The 24035-nt window shown below is 30.1% G+C and overlaps 2 protein-coding genes across 3 annotated transcripts in view; one reads left to right on the forward strand and one right to left on the reverse strand.

Moving 5' to 3' along the window:
* Positions 1-10852, reverse strand: part of LOC142319028 (galactose mutarotase) — a 101021-nt gene extending 90169 nt beyond the window's left edge. Inside the window, exon 1 of one of the 2 annotated variants that reach the window (XM_075355844.1) lies at positions 10734-10852. The gene's annotated coding sequence lies outside the window, so the exon portion shown is untranslated. The remainder of the gene's footprint in view (positions 1-10733) is intronic. The other variant, XM_075355848.1, reaches the window with a different exon arrangement.
* The window catches only part of LOC142319027 (putative fatty acyl-CoA reductase CG5065), a 49779-nt gene continuing 27743 nt past the window's right edge, over positions 2000-24035 (forward strand). Inside the window, exons 1-3 of the mRNA XM_075355842.1 lie at positions 2000-2136; positions 10093-10321; positions 15109-15216. Of these exons, the coding sequence (XP_075211957.1) occupies positions 10130-10321; positions 15109-15216 (300 nt within the window). The 5' untranslated portion in view covers positions 2000-2136; positions 10093-10129. The remainder of the gene's footprint in view (positions 2137-10092; positions 10322-15108; positions 15217-24035) is intronic.

Below are 24035 nucleotides of genomic sequence, written 5' to 3' on the forward strand. Positions count from 1 at the left end.
ACTGCGATCGACCTTCTCGACAAGTCGATATGCTGGAAGTCATGTTTGTAATGAAAGCACAAACCGACAGACCCGCGAACTCTGTCACTAGGCGCTCGCTGCAAAACTACCACGGTTTTAGTATTCATCAGAAACTGCGTTGCGATGTCACACATCAAGCAGAATCTTGAATTTCATTCGAAGTAATCGGCGATATGCAACTAGTTCTGATCTACAATGGGAATATCTTTCTATAAAATTATCAGAAAATGCGTACAGAACCCTGAGAAAATTTTTTAAGCTTTAATTTTCGTCCTCGTAAATTTACTTTTATATAAATCAATTAATAAAACATATTTATAGGTTCATAACTAACTTTGACGAAAGAAAAAACTAAGTAAAAAATCGAATCGTTATTAATGTCCAGCGGGGCCGAAGTCGGCTATTAATACACAACATGGGCTTTTTTAATGCCAGTTCTTTCTTTTTTTTTGGATAAAAAGATGGGATTTGATAGAATCTTTAAATGCAGTTCTTTCTTATACGTAAATATCAGAAATATGTAAATGGAAAGACCTCGGTGACTTGCCCCTAACTGATCTCGACTGTCTGAAAGTATTACGAAATTAAAAGTTAACGCAATTTCAAATATAATCTTTAGGAAAAGGAAGAAAAAATTATTCTAGTTAACCCAAAGAAATTTAATAAAAAAGGAGTGCTGATAACTTGAAACCCTACAGAGATGCTCCCCCAAGATATTAAACTACCGCAGAGAAAGGATTTTTTTCACTCATCTCTAAGAGAATGAAAAGGGTGTGCATATCGATTTATCAAAATAAGCTTACTACAACTTCAGTTGAATTTTGAAACCCGGCTATTTTTTTCAATTTCTCGGTAACAAATGAAGAAAGATATAACTATGATTCTTTGTGTGTATAATTTGCATGTAAATATCAAAAAACAAATCTCTAAATTATTCGAAATTCGATCTAGAAAGGGGTGAAGAAAGGTAAAAAAATTGAACAGCTATTGCAAATTTTCCCCATTTCCGCTATATTAAACAAGATATTCACTGCATTGGGGTATGTAAATACGCTTCAGATAAATATCTAAAAACCATCTTCGGGTTTTTTGAATTTCGATTTTTCAAGAGTGCAACGATGTACAGCGCGGCGGCTCAACCGACACAGCCACTGCCATGTACGTCCAATACGACTGGCTGCACCTGTCTCCGGTTACTTGACTAAAAAATTTTAAAAGAATGAGAAACAAAGCACGGTTACCTCCTACTGTTCTTTGTCGGGTAACGCCAAGAACCAGCCGACGTACATATTTACCCGTTCGAAGGACTAACAGGCTATAACAGAAGCTAACATTTTTAAGATGGAAACAGACTATTTTGAAACCCGCATTCTTTAGTTCGCTGAAAGTTTCGGGTTCTGTACTTACCAAATTGTTGCACTGAAGAAATTACAATGGACCGATGCTTTTTTATAAATTGAACAGGCTTTAATTTTTATTTATCATTATTATGTTTACAACCATGAGTTTAATGAACGCAGGAGGTTCCAGGGAACAGAGCCCCCAGGCTACTCGGGAAGAGCGAGCGAAGCGAGCCATGACCGGCTAAATATCCCCTGACCGTGACGGAAAAGCAAATATCCAAATAGCACGGGGGATGCCAGCACTATTATATATATAATTTTATTTCGGTCAACAGATACAAAAATGTAAATTTTTTAAATATATTACTCATAGTTTGTAATTAATTTTATACTAGGGATTTAACACGAGATTGATCTCTGTGTAATCCTTTATTTGAGTGCAATAAAAAAAAAAAACTTTTTAAAATAGAAAAACTTTCATTCTGTAAAACATTAATTTATCTTTATTATTAATGTAAAGTCAATGCGGGCAACAGTTTTTAATATTCTATTATTTGTTACTAAAAAATGAAGAGGTTACTTATTAACATACAATTAAGGTTATTCGTGATACAATATGATAATGCAAAATAGATAGGGTTAACAAAGTTAGTCGTAAAAGAAATACTCACACTTTCGGCTTCTTTTTTTTTTAATTATCTGATTAAACAATCAGTTTCTTAGTGAAGGCAACAACAAAATAACTTTTCTTCACTTTGTAGCCAAGAAACAGGTAAATTCTTTTTTCTAAAATATTATATAACCAAAAAAGATAAGCATTTTTTTTTTAAATTGCTGATAGGGCATTATACTAAAGATTTTAATTTATCGATAACTTAAAAAAGTGAGAAACAGAAAACGGTATTAATTAATGAATTTCTTTAACGTTAAAAAAATTTAGTAAATAATTCATGTGACCTACATGTAAAACTGTTTCTAAATATCACTATTTAATTTTTATAATGATAAATACAACTCGGGGTAGGACTTCAGCATCAACTGAAATCCTACCCCGATATCTTTTTACTGTAGAATAATAAATACAGAACCTAACAAAAATAACAAGATTTTGAAAAATCGTCTCACCTGTGCTAATTAGACATTTTATAAAGGGATTTAAAATTTTGTGTACAAATCTTTCAAAAGAATAGTTAATTATAATTTTAAAACATAAATTATATAGTTGTATAAAACAAGATGTGTACAGCTAATAATAAAATATATTTTAATATTGAACTTGTAGTAATAAAAACCACACCGAGATTCTGTTACTTTAGAATGTTTAGGGTAACCTAGAATAATACAACATTACCTTAATAACAGTCACCGACGCTATCAAATATTAAGTTACGTAATAGATCTGAAATGATTTTCAGGAAGCGCATTTCCGTATACAGTAAACCTTTCTAAAACAGACATCTCTGGGACGTGAAAAACCTTTCTGTTTTGTTATGTTTTCTATTTAAAAAGGACCGTTTTATAAACACGATCGCAAAAAACCAAATGCAATTAGGTTTAAACTATTTGTTCGTATAAATTACCTTTCACAATTAAACGTGTTTGAATAATCAAAATATATTATATCGAACTTAAAAAAAAGAATAACATAATTTCAACAAACAGAGTAATTATGCGATTAAATTATCCAACATATTCATCAAAACGTAAAGTTTTAGATTTTGAGATTACTATTTTGTATAGTTTAAAGTTTTTAAAAAAATCTAATTCCAAAATGTTATAAAACAAATTTATAACATACGAGGTGTGTGAGTAAAAGTAATGAGATTGGTAACACTGCGAGCGATCTGGCAACGCTGTGTCTGCCGGCGGTCTGTGCTAGACCGGTTTGTTCATCCCTTCCACATGCTCAGAACGAGTTCAACTCAGTTCAGCCAACACGTTATTTTCGACAGCGCCATCAGTGAATTTGTGTTTTTGTTGTGTTACAAAAATGGAGCATCGGAATTTAGAGGGACGTTGTGCGATCAAGTTTTGTGTTAAACTTGGAGAATCCGCGAGTGTGACCTTTGAAAAGTTGAAACAAGCCTACGGGGAACATTACTTACCAAGAGCACAAGTTTTCCGCCGGCAAAAATCATTTTTGGAAGGCCGAGAACACGTTGAAGATCAACCTCGCTCAGGGAGAACTTCAAAATCTGACGAAAACGTTGAGCGTCTGAGGGTTCTTGTGAGATCAGACCGTCGTTTAACAATAAGGATGATGAGTGAACGGTTAAATTTAAACGCTTTCACCGTACATCAAATTTTGACAGACGATTTGGACATGCAAAATTGGTGCCGAAAACCTCACAACGGAACAGAAGGACAATCGAAGAAACGTGTGCAAAACAGGTGTGATCACAGGTGATGAATCCTGGATATTCGAGTACGATCCTGAAACAAAGCGAAGAATGGCACTTTCCGTCATCTCCTCGACCGAAGAAATGTCGAATGAGCAAATCAAAGATCCAAACCGTGCTGATTTGCTTTACTGACAGAAGGGCTATCGTGCATAAAGAATTTGACCCTCCCAGACAAACTGTCAACCGAGAGTTTTACAAAGGTGTCCTTGAAAGGCTCAGGAAAAGAGTGATTCGCGTGAGACCAGACATCGCAGACAAGTGGATGCTTCATCATGACAATGCCCCGTGTCACACGGCCATTTCCATCAGGGAATGACCTCAAAACGCATTCCTACGGTTCCTCAACCCTCCTATTCACCTGATTTGAGTCCTTGTGACTTTTTCCTTTTCCCGAAATTGAAAGGCGTCTTAAAAAGACGTCATTTTGGAACTCTGGAGAACATTCAAAAGACTGTGACCGACGGGTCACAAAGCCCTACCAGTTGAAGCCTTCCAGCGCTGCTACCAGGTGGGAACGACTCCGCCGGTGTGAAGCTGCCTAAGAGAACTACTTTGAAGGGGATAACGTTGTTGTTCGAAAAAAAATAAAAACTTTGGTAAGTAAAACGTCAGCCTCATTACTTTTCTCACACACCTCGTATTATCCTATTATCCCAGCGATTATAAGTTTCATTACTTTGCTATACGTTTCCAGTTATAACGTATAATTTAAAATAACAGCGTAAAAATCATTATTATAAGTACTTCTGAATAACATTTTGTCCAAAATATTTGACTGCGATCTGAAATATTTCACAAGCAATCTAAAAGTTAAAAGACGGGTTAAACTTTTTAAACGGTTGTACCGTGAGCCTTATAATCTTTGAACTACTTAACAACGATTAATTTTGTCGTCTTTGGAGATTTGATCAAAAGGCCTAGTCTGATCATCAGATCACAGCCTTCAACAGGATTCCCACAAAATTTTAAGATTCCTTTTTCCTCAACAACCGAGTAAAAATGACTCTCATAATTTTATTCTATTGCCGTTTAACCTGCACAATATATACATAATTTATTTCTTTGCAGCCTCTAACATCCCCATAACTGCCCAACTCGCTTTTTTTATTATATTCATTTTTAAAGTTTATTTTTTAATGATTTTTTTTACAATATACATTTAAGATTAAGCTATTTTTTTGTGATAAGTTGTTTCAGTAAACTGCACCGCAAAGTACAAAAAAAAACAACACTAATAAGTTTTTTGCATAAAAATGAACATCATGGTAACTAAAAGTAACACATATAAGAAATAAAAACTAACTAAAGCGCGATTTTTTAAATAATTGGCTCGCACCTAAGATTGCTAAAAGTTTTTCACAAAAACTAACCTACATTATTTTGCAAAGCAATTAAAAAGCAATATTTAATAACTTGGTCTGCATAAAAATGCTAAGAAACACAGATTTAAATTTAATAAAGAATATATGATCACAACTTAAAGGGAAACTAAAATCAGTGTGACTAAAAATAATACAGATAAGAAAAATAGACATTTTGTACAGAAAACATACTTTATTAATATTTACTTGAAAAATATTTTGTCATTATTATTCTAACATATTTGTAGAATGCCAGCAAAATATGGTGCACGGCCATAATTAATGACAAGGGCATTATTTAGTAGCTCCAAGCTGGAATTTTGACTCAGTAAAATTATCAGGAAACATAATTTTAAAAGTTGCACAATATCTTCACGTGAACTTAAGGATAACTTATTTTGTACAACATTGAGAACCTACATCTTAGAAATTATCTCCATCTTAGAAACATCATCTCCATTAATCTCAATCTTAGAAACATTATCTTTATAACAATAAGAAATAATTTTGTTGTCATTTTGCGTAAATGAAGTCAAGGATTCAAGTGTATCATTTGCTGCGAAAATCCTGTTACTCTGAATGGAAGATCCAGGCAAAGCATGATACACATGTCTAGTTCTTCTCAACCGACTTAATTCTGGATGTAAGTTCTGGATCTAAGCACTGGTGATTAAAAAGTCATTTTAGATGCCATTTAAAAGCAATTAATTACCTAAAATACAAAAAATTCATGGCGGTTTCGGAAAAAATCCAAGAAAACACTTAACCACCTTTAAATTTTTCAATGGTAACTTTCTGTTAAAATTCACCGGTGAAAAAATTAACTACAATTTGAAATATTCCTCCTTTAATATAAATTAATAATTAGGAATGTAAGAACAGGGCATGCTAATGGCTGCTTGATGCACATAGTTGCAATGTGCTGGGCCATGGGGTCGCCACTTCCCAATGCCAGGAAAGTATATCAAATATAATTTGGAATTACTTAAAAAATACTTACTAATAACATAATCTTAATTCGGTAACAAAAATGCAATTCTCTGAAATTGTTTGCAATTTTTCCTGACTGTTCACATTTCCTGTCTATGGGAACCATGTTAAGGTTAACCATTTAAGGAGCTGAGCAAACAAGATGCTTTACAGCTGACCACAATGGTTCTAACGATTGAAATTTCAGTTTAATTAAACTTCATATAATTAAAAATTATATGAAAAGACCTAAAAATGAATTTAATACCAGATGATATCATAAAAAGATGAACAGATTCTTGGAAAGGATGAAATAATTTTTGCAACCGAGCAGGCATTACATAAGTCAGAAGTTAGGTAACCGCTAATAACAAGAAATATTTGGAGATTTTGGATAAACATGCAAAATAAAAAAAGCCGAAAAGAAATTACATTTAGCAACATTTATATCAGTAATGATATCTTCAGTCATACTTCAGAGCAAAAGTTTGTTTAATAAAATTGTCTAATGACGTTTTGAAGGAGGAAAAACAATTTATAATATCTCACTCAATCTTACCAAAATTTAATAGAGCTCTAAAAACTATACTCATTAATAAATCAGTAAGAGGATACGATATACAACCCCAGAATTACTACCTTATTTAGCAAGAGCAGAACCAAATAGATGTGCGTACACATTAATAACATACAGAAAATGAAGTACTAAAAAAAAAACCATTGTACCATTGCTATGCACTGAAATACATTGAGGTAGGTAAATGTAAAACAACCACTATCAGTCAATACTTTCTATATAAAATACTAGGATGTTTATAAAGTAAACATAAGGATGAAGGGCATTCAATATCAAAGCCAGCCTGGGTATAAAGGAGGCTGTTCTAGCATTTGTACATCTCAATAAATCATCTAATAATGGGGAATAGAATAAAATATACTCACAATTTTATGGAAAACTGGTTTAAATATTAAACAAGAATTATTTACAACCTACCAAATCAAGTAGTTGAAATAAATAATTTTTTTTATTCTGATCAGTACATAATAATACATTATACATTAGGAACAGGTAGATATGATACTCCACGGATAAAAAAAGAAATGTCCAGCAAAGTGAAAACCGTGGTAAAACCTTGATCAGAGCAGCGTAACAACTTCATAATTATTTATAAATTAAAAAAATTGTACTAATACTTTAAAATAAAAATATGTGAAATAATATTAAAAGCACACATATGATGATACTAAATGTACAAAAATAAACTGCAAATCTAAAGATGTAAATCAACACTATTTTAGCAGATATAAGAACACAGTTAAACGGATATGCAGAAAATTTAGGTTTTTTTATTATTTTTTTTTAATTAGTATTATTTAAGAACTTACTGAAATAGTAATGTTGCTTACATAAAAAAAAGGTATTTTATTTTAAATAAATTGGTGGGGAGAACTTGTAAGTACTCGGATAATTTATTAAAAATGGCAACAGAATCATAATTAAGCCAGTTCCCAAAAGAAAAGTACTGTGTTGTTGTTATGCAAATACAATTCTAATGCAAATACTAGTTTGACAAAGGCAGATTTTTTTTCTAAGTATTAGTAACTATTGTTTCATTCAACTTGAGATTGCAATCACAGTCACAATATGGGTAAAAAAGGCAACCTTCAATATACAATGAACGCGAGAAAGATGTTGTCTGTTCCCATTGCTTTTCAAGCTGTATATACAAAATGTTTCTTTTTTTAAATATAATTTTCCAAATAATAAAAATTAAAGGCATATAATAAAAGTAAAAAATGATTTAAGGAAAATTTCACAATAAAATAACAAATACAATGACAGAAAATATAGATATTACACTTTTTTGTCATTCTTTAGATGGAAATCAGACATGATTAAGAAGAATGACCAAATATAAATAATGTTTACTCCGAAACAACTTCAGTTGAAAATACATAAGAAAAAAATAAGTATAAATGAGATAAGAAAAAGGTTAATCAAATAAATACTTTGACAGAGAAATGTAATAATTATTTACTATTTTTTTACCTTCCTGAGTTAGAAGTGTACATAATAATCACAACTGAAATTCTTTGGAACAGTCCTGAATTTTAGGGTTGTGTCTTTAATTTTTATCAAGAAGTAGCAGTATAAATAATAATCTACTTTAATAAAGTCCTATAATTTATTCATAAAGAGTTCTAAAATGTATGGATAAGTTAATTTACTGTGATTTAAAGTTTTTGAGGGAATTGATGCCTGTTTTTCAGTCATTGAACTTGCCTAGTGAAAAACACTAGATATTATGATTTCATTTTGAGTCACTAAGATTCATTAATTTTAAACTTTAAACTAGTTTAAAAGTTCTAAAGTTGGTAATTATTATTTTTTTTTTTTTTAATGGAATTAATACCTGCAAATGAGGAGAATGGCAAGTAGACCATCCCACCACCACGTAGATTTTGATATGACTCGTTCAGATATTTAATGAAGAAATTATGGTCACCAAAAGTAAATCCACAATACAACATGTGTATCGTTCATTCACAATACATATGTTATTGTTTTCGTATTACTCTGTCTTTCTTAATGGTTTGACTAACATGAAGTACCAGTAAGTAAGGAATACAAGGCACCATTAGAATAACTTTCTCTAAGAGTAATGATGTTCATTAAACTGTGATAAACACAGGGAAGGTGTCACTTAGTAAACATCAACTGCATTTTAATGGACTTGACATCCTGATATGTAATGAGTTTTAACTTACTGAAGATGGTGATAGAAAAACATTTCATTTCTCAGTTTTAAGTATGGCGTGTGATCCTTTTTATTCTTTAGAATAATTACTTCAGGTTGCAAACAACTATTATGGTTATGACATTTATACCTATTATTATTTTTATTAAAATTGCAACAAAAAAATAATAATTTAGAAAAATACAAAGCGCAATTAATACATCAGAAGTTGCAGAATATTGTTATTTAGGTGGTAAAATTAAGACACATGATCAAAAGAACAAAAGTAGACGATAAGATCAGAAATAACTTTATAAAACATAGATCATATTATGGAGATGCTAATCTGGTTTGGACAAATTCTGGTAAAGATCTAGGGGATTGTCAGAACAATAGGATTATAAAAATACTGCAAACTTCTTTTCGTTACACTTAAGCTCTTTTAAAACCAATTCATTTTGAATAATGTTACGAAAATAGTCAGGAACTGCCTGGAAGATCAGAAATATATATCTAAAACTCAAGTCGACTTTTGACTTCTATTCCAAGTTATAAATGTCAATGAAATCTGATATTCAGCATGAAATCTTTATATAAAGCTGCCTATCGCCACTAAATAACAAATACCTGTTTACCTATCATATTTGATGTCATGGTGAACAATAAGTTGGTGTCAAAAGCCTTTTAAATCATCTGGAAGCCTAAACAAATCATTATACAAGCTACATCATCCACCACCACTCTATTGTGCTGATTCAATGGTTAACTAATTTCAACCAGTAGTATATTAAAACTGTCAGAGTCACAGTTTATGTTGTTCTTGTTTTGCAATTTTAATAAATAAAGTAGTATAAATTGGTAAGAAACAATTATCAGGTCAAAAAGTTTCAAAAATGCAGCTTAGCTGAGTAGACAGTGAGTAGACAGTGAGTATTAACAGTGGATATCAGCCATTTAACCTGCATGTGCTTCGATACACTAACCCTCAAACATTTATTTTAAGACATAATCTTCCAAATACTTTGAGAGACTTATTTGGAATTTAGTAGCTCAATGATCAACTACTCTTTTCTCACGCTTGAGATACAAATAATTTTGATTGTAATACTATTACCTTTTACTGGATTTGTGTTGTAAGGTAAAAAAAAAACTAGCAGGATAATATTAACCAACAATTAACTCCCAACACACCAGCAAATATAAGCTGGGCATAAAATTAAAATTTCACAAAATTAAACTTTAGTAATTTTTTTAACAGATGTCTTCATACAAAAGAGTTGTTAACACCGATTAAAATGACACAGACTATAACAGAACTATTCGCAGGTAAGAAAGTACTGATTACAGGTGCTACTGGATTTATTGGTAAAGTTCTTGTTGAAAAACTACTGCGTTGTTGTCCTTTGCTGTCTCATATTTACCTAATAATACGAAGTAAAAATAGAAAAACAGCTGCAGAAAGATGGGAATTCATTACACAACAGACCGTAAGTAAATTTTTTACAGAAAGCTAATTAAAAAATATATTTCATAAGCCAATCTAAATATAAATTACTTAAAAGATAATGTGAAATTACTAGTAATCGTAATGTAACCTAAACACTAAGTTACAATATCTGGAGCCTACTAAAATTATAACTTAAAAGTTAATACTAAAATATCTTCGGAAGAAACATTTATTTTTGTATAAAACAATTTCCAAACATTTTAAAACGTAGTGATTAACACTTAACTTCAAAATGCAATTTAAAAAAATAATCAACATAACCTGCTCGGTCAGTTTGAGAAGCAAATTTTATTTTTATAAAACTTTTCCCAAGCAGACTTATGAAACTAAAACATTCTTCATGTGCAAAAAAATAATAATTTAACAGTAATATTCTTATAAATAAAGCGTACCTAAAGTGCTGACAACATTAACTCTTACCGAAACAAAATGTTCTATAAGTTATTTATAAAACATTTCATTTTTAAACGGCAACTGATTACATGTTCCTTTGATCGACATTTACTACCGGTCAGTTACCAGAAGTCAGATGATTTTTTTGCGGCGAGTTTATTTATAGCCTGGAGCAATGGGTGTTTACATTACAAAATTATTAATTAATGAATAAATAAAAGCAGTGTTTTTGAGGAAAATTTAAAAACATAAAATATAGTAATTTTTATTGTTATATAATATGATTTGCATGTTTTGTACGAAAGATGACGACATTTTTATTCAGCTTTGTTGACCGAGACCGCGGTTGTTTATTAGAACGCAACACAGTCCCCTGGATGGTTTCTTACCATTTTATGTACTACAGCATAATTAATTAATATATCAAGCATACAATATCACCTTTGTATTAATCAACATTGTATCAGGAACACTGAAAATATTTACTGCAATTTACATTAATAATACATAATTATTAATATTAATGTTTTATAAGAATTATTAATATATACAAAGAATGTATATAAAAAAATATTTCTATATAAAAGAATTTTTCTTTTCTTAATCCCTTAGAGTACCTGAATAATAACATGAAATAGCCCCTCAAAAATGTTTGAACTGCTTCCCTAGTAACAAGCCTTCCAATGATGGCTTTTACAGTTCTTTCATTATATTCTTCATCACATTCAATAGTTTGAGGGGTACATTACATAACCACAGTATTAACACTAGCAACAATACAAGACATCACATTGAAATCAAAACAGTAACTGAGCCTTTTATAATGTTTACATTCAGGATTACACAAACATTCATGTCCATGCATGTCTATTCACTTTCGTGTTTAAACATGAGTTTGTGTGTATGAGTTATATACATTAAATAACAAACTATCTATAATGTAAGCTATCTCATTATAGACATACCAAAATATTTTGTATAGTAGGCCTACATTATTATCTGAAAAAATACATGCTGTAAATTTGTTGGATACATTGTTCATGGTTAGAAGGAATGGTATTTGTAGCAGTTTTGATGGCTTCATTACTTGTCAACACCTTTGAGTTACAAAATAAATTTTATATGGTTTTAAAGTACATAAAAAGTACTTACTGCTGTAAACATTTCAGATTTTTTTCACCTGTCCCACATGTGGTTTTTGGGCCCCAAAAATGAGACATTTTCAAAATCTTACTATTTGGTGGCCATTTTTTTTAATGGACACTCGATAACAGTCCAATTTCTTTTTTTATAAGTACTACATCTAAGAGTTGAAAGGTAAAAAACAAGCCTGTTACCTTACGTCCTTCATTAGGCCCAAAATTTGAAAAAAAAAAAAACAATTTGTAAATGTAATTTTAGTAAACATTACAAGATTTGGTTATGCAACAGAGTGAATTCTGAGTACACTAAGATGAAGTTCCATCTTTATTCTTCCTAAAAAGCCCTTTTTGACCATCTGTGCAATGTAAAATAAGAATCCTACAGCTCATGGAAAAAGTGATGAAAATGGCTGTTTTTTACATGTTGGCAAGTTAAAAAATAGTCTATTACTGAAGAAAAATTTTGTTTAAAAATATAAAAAAAATATTTTTTGGCCACTACAAGGTAGGTAGTTGTCATACACCAAATACCATCAAAATCAAAAATAGTAATGCAATAACACTTTTGAAAATTTGTTGAACTAGAATGGAATACCCCTATTAAATGTTCATACCAAATTGAATGTGTGTGTACACCTCTATTTGTTTCCAATAATTTTTTTATGAAATGGAAATGAGAGGAATACTGATCTTGATGAAAAGTAGGAATAGTTTTACTAATCCGTCCTTGATGTGGAATAATTTTTTTGTGTCGCTAACAGCCATGAATAAGCAGATTGTATTTGCATTCAGAGATTGTTTATACACATACCAAGAAATGATAAGTTATTACACATAATAAAAATTATTGTTAAATAATTAGTTCATGTAATTACTTTTGATCATTCAGTCGCAATCAAAGTGGGTAGCCCAAGCAAAAAAATGCCTCATCTCTATTTACTAATAAAAAATATAAGGATGTAAAAATTATTATTTGAAAGGAAGAGTACCTTTTTCATAATCACAAACTATAATTTGCAGTTGTATCAGCATACTTTTATAGAGACTTATTAATTAAAAGATATTAACCTATTATATTTTTAATTAGAAATTTTTTATTTAGTTGTTGCAAATATACTACTAATAACTTAAATAAAACAAAGGATTATGTGGTAGAACAAAAAATAAATTTGACTGAAAAAATAAACAAAATCTGAATAAAAAACACTAAAGAATTCAGATGAAACTTCTATAAAACTTGAGTCAACATTTTAGATTTAATGCACAGTAATAGCAATAATTAAAAGTATAATCACAGTAAAAACTGCTGTTAATTATGAATTAAATTTTGATTTTAACTATACAATGATTGTTGATAGAAATTACTCCACCAATGAAGAATTTATAAATTGCATTCTTAATTAAGAATATTATCCAATAAATATTATAAGTTAGTAATAAGAAATCTAATGACCTCTTTTGTTGTTACTACAGTTTATTGAACACAGCAAACCACAAAATTATCATTAAAAGGTTTATATCCTTTACAAAAAATTTTTGATTTGTCTGTTATTGTGGTTAAGGTAAATAAACGTTGATATTATCACCCTAATTTGTGGTTTATTTTGTAAAGTTAATGTAATAGCTTCTTCCTGCAATGTTAATTTCCTGTAATTGATAACGGTTTTAAGTCTAATTATAGATATAATAACAAAACAAATATGATGATATTTATAGACTGAATTATACAATGAGCAATGATGAGAAAATGATAAAAATTTAAATGATATTAACCTATGATATTGAATAATTTCTGGTCATCATGACTGACCTGTCTGTTACCTTCTCAGGTAGTTTAATTTGTTTGCTGTTGTATTTGATCTCAATGTTAATATCTTAAAATATAATATGTTAAAATATCTTAAAATACCTTATCTCTTATCACATGATTTATAAAATGGTATCATCTGTTTTTGTTTTCATAAAAAAAAATTATTTTTAATGTCAACAAAACTTAAGTTTTATAAACAAAGTTATCATAAGACAAATAAATGTAAGACATGATTGGGATGTTAGATAAATAATGAAGGAAATAAGATTATAACCTTCCAGTAAATTCCTTACTTGAAAATTGTAGGAAACTTTTTTGAAACTTTTTAGTTAATGAAATAAAAATATATAAACTGGACACTTAAATAAATAAAAAACCATTCTATATTTTGAATAATTCATCAGAATTTTATTTCAGTGAATTGTATCTTTCCATTATTAATCAAATTTGCATCTTATTCACTAGTGTAAAATTTATTTCAATGATATTAAAATGTACAATGAAAACAAAATCACACTTATGTTCAAATACTTTAACAAAATACAAACTTTTGTGTGCAAATTACATTAAAGTTTCTTTTTTATTTCAATATAAGACATTTTTATTAATTCTACATGGAACTCTATGGACAATTCCATCTTCAACTTTATACAGTTTATATCATGTTTAGTTTGAGGTAAAACATAGTTGACCTCAGAAACATGGCTGAATACCATATGATGTTGTATGGACATTTTATTTCATAAATTCTATGCAAATACAGCTATTAATATAGCTATAAATACAGCTAACACCTATATTTGCCTGTTTATGTTATATTAGCGGTTGAAAGGTATAAACTTTTTCTTTTTTTTTCTCTGCCATGTGTAATTTATATATTATATGATTAGCTGATCGATCAGACCACTCACAAGTCTGAAGTCTGAATATGTTTAGTTACTGTGGAACTTTGATGTGTTCTGTTAAAAAAACAAGAATGCTAATCAAAAAACTATTTTGCCCATAAGATTAAATTTTCATTCAGGATTCTTAAACAATCATATATCCAAAATCATTCTTAAAAATAAATAAATATGAAAGAATGGAAGATGTCAAAAAATCCTTTTTTAAAGTTTATAGAGGTAATGTTGTTGTCTCTCTGTCAAATTGTCATACTCGCCAGAGGAGGTGCTAGCGATGCCCCTCGATTCCTTAATTACTTTTTTTTTTTTAATATTGTACCTTGTTAAGTTTTATATAGCTTCTCATGGAGCTAAAAAAGTAATTATGCCATAACTGTGAGAGGTGCAAAAGTAAATAATTAGTCATAGAAGTTTAATCATTTTTCAAGAATTTTTATTTTTGCACTACTAAAAGTAAAAATTTATATAATTTAATTAACAAGTATATTCCTAAAAAAAATTTATTTATTATTCTTTTCAGATATTTAGCAGAGTTAAAGAAGAATGTCCTGACACACTGAATAAAGTTACAGTTATAAATGGGGATTTAATGACAAAGGGTATAGGGCTCTCAGAATCTGACAGGAAGGTAAAATTATTTAGTATCTAACATTTTATATTTTTTCCATGATAGTGATGAAAATTATATAAAATTGATAATTTTTAATAACCATCTAACCAAATTTATTTAAATAAACATTTTTTTAAATTTACTCTTAGTTCTGTATAAGACTGTAAACTTTATCCTTAAAAACAGATAGTTCTGCAACATCTAGTCTCTCAAGGAGAATGATTCTGAAAACTGAAGGGTGTGAAGTAAGTAAAATGTCAATGATCTATTAAGTCAAGTTCAAGGAACTGGTTCCTTTTAGTCACTAAAATTTGGAACAGTGAGTTCAATTTGATGGTACCCATTTGCAGTTCTTAAAATATTAAATTTAAAAAAAAAGCAATTTACATTAAACATAAAAATCAATTTTAATTCAAATCGTTAAGATCTGAAAGTATGTTAATAGTTTCTGACAGCATCCTAAATACATAATTTCTTTCCTAACTAAAAAAATTATACCACCAGTATCATCAACTTATACCTGAGAAGAAATCAGCTTTACTGATCACTGAAGATGGATAATACTAAAAGAGTAATTATGGAAGTTTAAAAATTGTTCTACTAAAATATATTTGATCAGTTTATCATTAAAAATGAATTGCCTTATTTAAAACTGTTTGGTTAAAGAGATTTAATTCAAAGAGGATATCTTACAGTAATACTGATCTTAACTTCAAATGCCGAAATACATAATCTATTTATGTCATGATTTAACATACAACTATTATTAGTGAATGATTTAATTTATTTTATTATTAGATTACTTTGTAATCAAAAACTATAAATTAAAATTGTTTAGTAATTGTTGCAATGTTTTGATAAATTTTATGTTTTATTTTTTATTTTATTTTGATAAAAGAATAAAAAATAAATAAAATGTGACAAAAATTTCACTACTACCAGTACAACAATTGGATGATACAGGAATTACACAGTTTATAAAACGACATTTACGTAAAAACAAGACTACTTTATAAAGTTTTTTGAAGTTACTTCTTCAAGATAATCTTTGTATGAGCTGCTCTGAAAAGCTGGTTACACAGAGGAACTGCTTAAAATGGTACCAAAAATAGGCTGCTAAAATTTCATCTTTTCGTGAGTACACTTATGGGAAATGTAGATTCGCATTCTATGATGTAATGAGGAGGACGCCTTTGGAAATATCCTCAATCCTTTGCTTATTTTATTATTTATCAATGATCTGTTTCAAAATCTCAACTTATTCATTACTATCCTCTTAGTTGTACAAATTTTCTCATTGCCTTGTAAGATGATCATATTGATTTCATCTACAACAAAATCAAGTCATACTGTTGTGCTTTAAATCACCTTAATAAAATACTAAGCTGGTTATCTGTATAAAATATATATTGCATCTACTAGTATTCCATATTATTAACTCAGGACTCCTTCAAAAGTCATGATGAGTTTTTAAGATAAAAAGATGGGCTCTCAGATCATTGTCTGGATATTAATAAAAATAAACATGTATTGATAAAAATAAAAATAAACATGACATTTACGGTCACTTATTTCTAAAAAAACATAAATCCTTTGTCAACCTTATCAAACCAGACATCAGAACTGTTTTTACAATAAGCACAATATATTTCAGCATATCAGAAAAGGCCTTATTACACTTCTGCTGACATAAATTATGGAAACATTTAAAATAATTTATCATCGGTTTATTTAAAGAAAAACTGAAACATACTCTTTTACACAAAATTTATTTGCTTAGTATATTTTAAAATGTTACTAATAAAAATAAAACTCCCATTGCTTTTCACATCCTGGTCTTTTGTACACAAATAATTTATGTTCAGATAATTTTCTTTAACGTTTAATAAACCCACTAAGTTTGTCTAGTGATAAAAATCATCATTGCAAACACCTGATTTTCGAAGTTGAAGGTTATGAAATTCAAATAGAACAAAAGGTAAATTACTTTTATATGGACTTGAATACAAACAATGGATACTAGTGTATTTTGATGGTTGTGGTTCAATTAACCACATATCTCAGGAATGGTCAGCCTGAATCTGTACAAGAGACCTCCTTTACATGTCATATTTATCATTCTCATCTCATTGGGCCACAGGATTGCTTATTGACAAAAGTTGAATAAATTGCAATGTACACGTTTGGAATAGAAAAAAACAGTTTAAAAATTTGTTTTTTTGAATTTGTATTATTTATTTTATACCTTCACATGTTTGATTTGACATTTACACATTTTGTTATTTTTTAATGTTATTATATACTAAAATCTCTTCTATATTTTAATAATTAATTGTAATTTTTGATACTGCCCTGTTCAGTTTCCCTTGATTCATCTAGCCCAATGATTCTCAACCTTTTTAGCTCCATGACTCCAAAAAATAAAAAAAATATATAATGAATATTTCACAACTCCCCCAACCCCAATCCAATGAAACCTAGTTAAAACTATTTAGCTGTGTATTTAATAGTGATGAACATGCATGTATGAAGTGTACAAACATGAGCAATTTACAGGTTCCAGATCGATGTGTACATGCTCCTAGTAATTTGGTCTACTTGCATAATTTGTTGCTGTGGATGAATTTGTGAAAACGAAGTAAGCCAACTAAATCCAATGAATCGATTGGTAAAAACACAAGACTGTACATGACAGTTATTTATATGGTTTTACCCCACTGGATGGAAAGCCACAATGCGTTGTTTGCTTTCAAGTCATCTCCAATGAAAGCATGAAGCCATCAAAATTAATTCAACTAACTAAACATCGGAATCATGAAAGCAAACCCAAACAGTTTTTTGAAAGAAAATTACATACTTTGAGAAATCAACAAGCTTCTGTCTGTAAATCAAATCATATTGATAAAATTACAGTTGAAGTATCTAATCTGGTTACATTAAGAATAGCTAAGATAAATCCCATGCAATTGCAGAAAATCTCATATTGCCTGCTGCAATTGATTTGGTCAGTGTTTTAACAGGAGAAAAAATTGAAAAAAATTCGGCTTTCTAAAGACATAGTATCAAGACGAATCAATGACATGGCTGCCGTTGTTCACGATAAAATAATTCAGCAAGTGAGTTCAAGTGAATTTTTTAATACACAAATTGATGAATCAACAGATGTGACAAAACATTTCTCAGTTCATATGTTTTGTGAAATATGAATGCGATAGGAACAGATCAATCAACCCTCCGGGTTGGTCTAGTGATGAACGCGTCTTCCCAAATCAGCTGATTTCAAAGTCGAGAGTTGCAGCGTTCTAGTCGTAGTAAAAGCAACTATTTTTATACGGATAAGAATACTAGATCGTGGATACCGGTGTTTGAGTTTGAGTTTGGTGTTTGAGTTTCAATTAACCACATCTCAGGAATGGTCGAACTGACACTGTACAAGACTACAGTTCATTTACACTCATACATATCATCCTCATTCATCCTCTGAAGTAATACCTGAACGGTAATTCCCGGAGGCTAAACAGGAAAAAGAAAAAGGGACAGATCAATCAAAGAGAATATGTTGGTTTGCAAATCAATAACTGGTCATGGAACAGAATATGTCTTTTTGATGTTTTTTTATGAAACTATTAAAATCTGTAACATAGACTGGACAAATTTATTGCAGTATGTACTGATTGTACAAAGGCGATGACAGGATTGAGTAGTGGATTTCTGAAAAAAATTAAAAGATCGTCTTATACCAAAGGCGGAATGGACTCACTGTTTCCTTCACAGACATGCACTCGCCACAAAAAATATGCCGGAAAATCTCAAAAAGATTCTTTGTAAAGTTGTAAAAATGGTTAATTTTATTAGAAGATGACCATTAAAGAATAGGCTGTATGCTAAATTATGCGATGAAATGGGCAAAAAGAAAAAAGTATCTTTTTCCATACAGAAGTTATCGCGAGGGAAAGTGTTAAACCCGATTATTGGAATCGCGAGATGAATTAATGATATTTTTCTAGGATAAACAAACGCCATTCTCAATGTTTTTTATAGAATAATTAGTAAATGTTGCTGTTATTCAGCTGATTTATTTTAGCATTTAGACGATTTGAATTTTAATTACAAGGACATGATAAAAACATTTTATTAATGATAGACAAAGTTCATGCTTTCATTAAGAAGCTTGATATCTGGATTATTTGCCTTCAAAGCAAAACTTTTGATATGTTTCATTCACTTCCGATTATGTTGAGAAAAACTTGGATGAAGAGGACTATTATTCACCAGAGTGAGGATAGCATGAAGATGCATTTGTGTGAGCTAAAAATTCAGTCGGCGGAGTGTTACCCGAAAGATAAATGATTTCTTGAAGAGATTTTTACTGAAACCATTTAGTAAAAACGTTATTGCAGCTGCTAAGTTACTAGTTAATGTTAACGACCGGCTCATCGAAATGTCTGCCGATAAAACGTTACGATTACAATTCACATCTAAAAATTTAAATAGGTTTTGGCTTGCTCGTCGAAGCGAATATGAAACTTAGCCACAGAAGCATTAAAAATATTAGTCCCTTTCCCCACGTCTTACCTGTGGTTTATCCTCTACAGTTGCGCTCAAACTAAATATAGAATTCGTCTTTTATCACTTGAAAACAATTTGCTTTTGCGTTCCTAACAATCCACATATGGAGAAACTTTTAAATGAAAAACAAATGCACCCATAACATTAATTTATTTTCTTTACATGTGTAAATGTATGTAAAATGTTAATAAAAAATAAATTTTTCTCATAAAATGATTTCATTATTTTTTACGTGTGAAGTTGTAGGCTAATTTTGCGATCCCCCTTTCATATCACCGCGACTTCCAGGTTGAGAAACACTTATTTAAGCAAATGTTGGAGCAAAAAGTTCCTTTAATTACACTGGGGAACAAAAAAGAATTTTTTTTGTCTCAGGGATAAAAATATATAATTCTGATAGTATTTTTTCTCCTCAATTCAAATATGTTATCGTTTATCCCCCATCACACAAGGTTTCTGAGAGACAGGCATTTATAATTTAAAACATTTTTATACTTCCTGCATTCTTAACACAATATTCAAACATTTGACTCACCTAGAAAGTAAGAAATGACGATTTTCTGCTATATTTCGGCTGTGGCATCCCTCTTGATGGACCAGTATCAGTCAGCATGCATATTAGGATTCCATTTACCTTGATACCGCTTTTCCATAGCTGAAATCAACCGATGAAAGTGTTCCCTGTGCTCATTGCTCACTGCACCAAGATTTTCTGGGAAGAAATCTAGGTGCGGCTGCAGGAAGTGTGCTTTTAAGAACATATTATGGTCAAAATTTTTATAACATTTTTATTCCCAAAAAACTCTGTATAACATTATTGAATGCCTGCCAAGCTGCTTTCTCCAGTGGATTCAATAGTTCCTCAAACTTTTCATCATTCATTAATGATCATATTTGTGGACCCACAAATATTCCTTCTTTAATTTATGTATCACTAATTTTAGGAAACTTCTGTTTTAAATACATGAAACCAACAGTATTGTCCATGGTCTTTACAAAATTCTTCATTAATCCTACAGAAGTAGATACACATTTTTAGGATTACACAATGGGTTATCTTTTATATTTCTCTGTTCAGGAATGAGTGATTCGCGTTTAGGCCATTCATTTCTAACGAAATGGTATTTTCTGTCCCTACTATCTGATTCACACAAGAAACAACAGTACTTTGTGTAACCAAGCTGCAGACCGAATAACTGCATTTACCTTCAAATCATCATAAATATTCCATTCATACACTGCATATTGAAGCTTTTCCATTATAAATTTAAAGTTTTCATATGTTTCTTTCATATTAGCAGAGTTAGCCACAGGTTAGGAATTTATTGCCATTATGCAGAAGAACAGCTTTTAAACTAACTTTAGAGGAATCAGTGAACAAGCCCTATTCTATTGGGTTATCTTCATTACAAAGTGTCTCCATAAAAGAAGAAATGTGATTACAAAACACTAAGCCATTTTCTTCAGAAAAATAGTCTTTAAATTCAGAAAGACAATTATGATAAGTACATATCTTTGTATTCCTTAATGAAGATTCCATCCTTTTAACCAGGAAGCAAGCATTTCAGACTGTTTTTTGGACAAATTTAAATCTCGTATGAGATCGTTAAGATTTGCTTGAGTCAGAAAATGAGGCTCAGATGAACGAACTGATTTGTTTAAAAGTTGTATCAGAATCTATTTCTTTTTCTTCCTTACTTCCATCAGACTCTGAGCTCTCTTCATCTAATGTCCCACGTTCTGGAGGCTTTGGTATGGACAATTCTTCACAGTGTGAAACTGGTTTCATTGCAGATTGCAAGTTAGGATACACCACTGTATGTTGTGATTTTGATGTAGTCCTTTTAATGTTTGTTAAGCAGAAACAATAGTCAGAAGCATGATCTTTGGGTTCCCTCCAAATCATAGGGATAGCAAATTGCATGTGGCATGTGCCATTTTTCCATGCAGTGAGAAGCCTAGAACACGATAAAACAACAGATATGTGAGGCCCAGGCCCTTGTTTGGTCCCTGACTTTACACCCGAAATACAGTTCATAACAATTTTTTACTAATGGAGTAAGGTTTGCCTTTGGGACTTGAGTATCACTTCACCACATACATAACAAAAATTGTTAGGATGATTTAAACAAACTCTAGGCATTTTGTAACTAACGACTAATTAAAAGAAATAAAGTTGTAAATATGTAACATACAATAATTCAGACATACAAAGCGCTCATAATGACATATTTACTGGTTCACTATTATCTCACAACTGGCATCATTCTGATGAATGTATGCTACACTAGATCATGTTTGTACATGTCTATACATGTCTGAACCTGCATAACAGTAGCAACACTACCCTTTGAGTTGGCTTATTTGGTTCCATCATATTTACAATGCTCTAGGAGCTTTTACTTGACAGTGGACAAATGGACGAAAAAATGTTTTTAAATATTTAAAAAAATTAAAATAAGAAAAAAGCTGTGGGTGATGGAGAAATTCTGAATACATATTTGAAAACAGTATAAAAAACTGTATTAAGTACACCTGTTGGTACTCATGAGACAAAAATCATGTTAACCAGTGTTATCTATGAAGCAGCACACTAACTCATTCTTGATTTATACAGAAGTGTATAGAATAACAATATGTTAAGCCTCTTTTAAATATACTAATATAAAACTTTCATAATGTTAGTTGTCATATCATCAAGAATCCAAATCATGTACTTATTTAAACAAAATGACATAAAGCTATCATAAGGAAAAGATGGAGCTGTATGCCTTAGCAATATGAATCTCAATAATTTATGTATGGTAGATGCCATCATCCATCAATGAAGGATGTAACCAGCCCTTTCTTTCTGGAAGGGTGTTCCTGTTTGAAACAAAATTTTCACCTTGAAAACCTGAACTTTATTGAAATGGAATAAAATATTAAATCACCAATGTTTTGAATTTGATTAAATCAAGAAAATTCCTGAATGTTATTTCCTGGTATTCTTTGTTAAAGTTTGATATTTACTTTACTTTTGGAAAAAAAGTCAGGTTTATTTTAAAAAGAGTACAAGATCATAATTCTTAATTTTTTCTATATTTATACTCGTATTTATTTTAGTACATACTTGATATGCTTACACGTATACTTTAATATGGAGATTAAGCTAGATTACAGTATATTCCAGGAAATCCCTTAACTTCCTGTTTGCTTATACCCATACCATTAATGTGAATATTGCAGTTCTTAGTGTGAAGTTCTGTTTTTAGTTGACCTTAGGCATTTCATCTGTTTGTGATGGAGTTACCCAATTACACTTTTTAAATTCTTTTTGAAATTCTGAGGAATGCAGAGTGATATAGTGATTTTTCATGAAATTTTCTGTTTCAAAATTGGGGGCAATACTACTCTAATCTTTATTATTTTAAAGTTAATTTTTTTTAAAAAGTGTTGTGATTAAATTTTGAAGTTTGTCTTCAATCTAGAAATCCAGTTAGTTTTCAATAGAAGGTGCCTAAGAGGTAATTCTGTATCTTTAATGATCAGCCATTCTAAAAAACACAGATTTTACAATTAGAAACTATGCACATAAATTATTTTGTGAAAAATTTAATTTTATTAGAATAGATTATAAATATTAATTAATAAATGTTAGAATAATTAATAAATATTCACTGAGCAGTACAGTAAGTTATATAGAATAGTATGATATAATTAAAAAAATTGTGTTATTGAAATATTTTGAAGTGTTATGACTCTCAGAGATTCAGAAACCACATTTTACTTTGAAGCAGACAACTCTTTATACTTGCTCATTGTAAGTGAATTTAAAAATCTGATTAACCCACTAAACCGGTCTAATGATAAAACTGGTCATCATAAATCAGTTGATTCTGAATCTTAGAGAGTTCTAAGGTTCAAATCCTAGTAAAAGTAGTTGCTTTTATTCAGATTTGAGTATTAGATCGTGGATAATAGTGTTCTTTGGTAGTTGGGTTTCAATTAACTGAATATCTCAGAATTGGTCAGCCTGTGTCTGTTCAAGACTACATGGTTTACTGCTATATTCATACAGATATTGATGAATCGCTAATGACTTTAATTGTTGATAGAACTATAAAAAAAAATTGGTTGTGAAGATTTACCTCTGGACTTTTCATCAAAGGCTGTTTGATATTACCTATTACATTACCCACTGATGTTATTAAATGATAGTCTAAATTATGTTCTGAAGGAAGCTACTGAACCTACTTTTTGTTTATAAGATTGCTGATTTTATGACA

Source organism: Lycorma delicatula, chromosome 2, assembly GCF_047948215.1.
Source record: "Lycorma delicatula isolate Av1 chromosome 2, ASM4794821v1, whole genome shotgun sequence".
Lineage (NCBI taxonomy): Eukaryota > Metazoa > Arthropoda > Insecta > Hemiptera > Fulgoridae > Lycorma > Lycorma delicatula.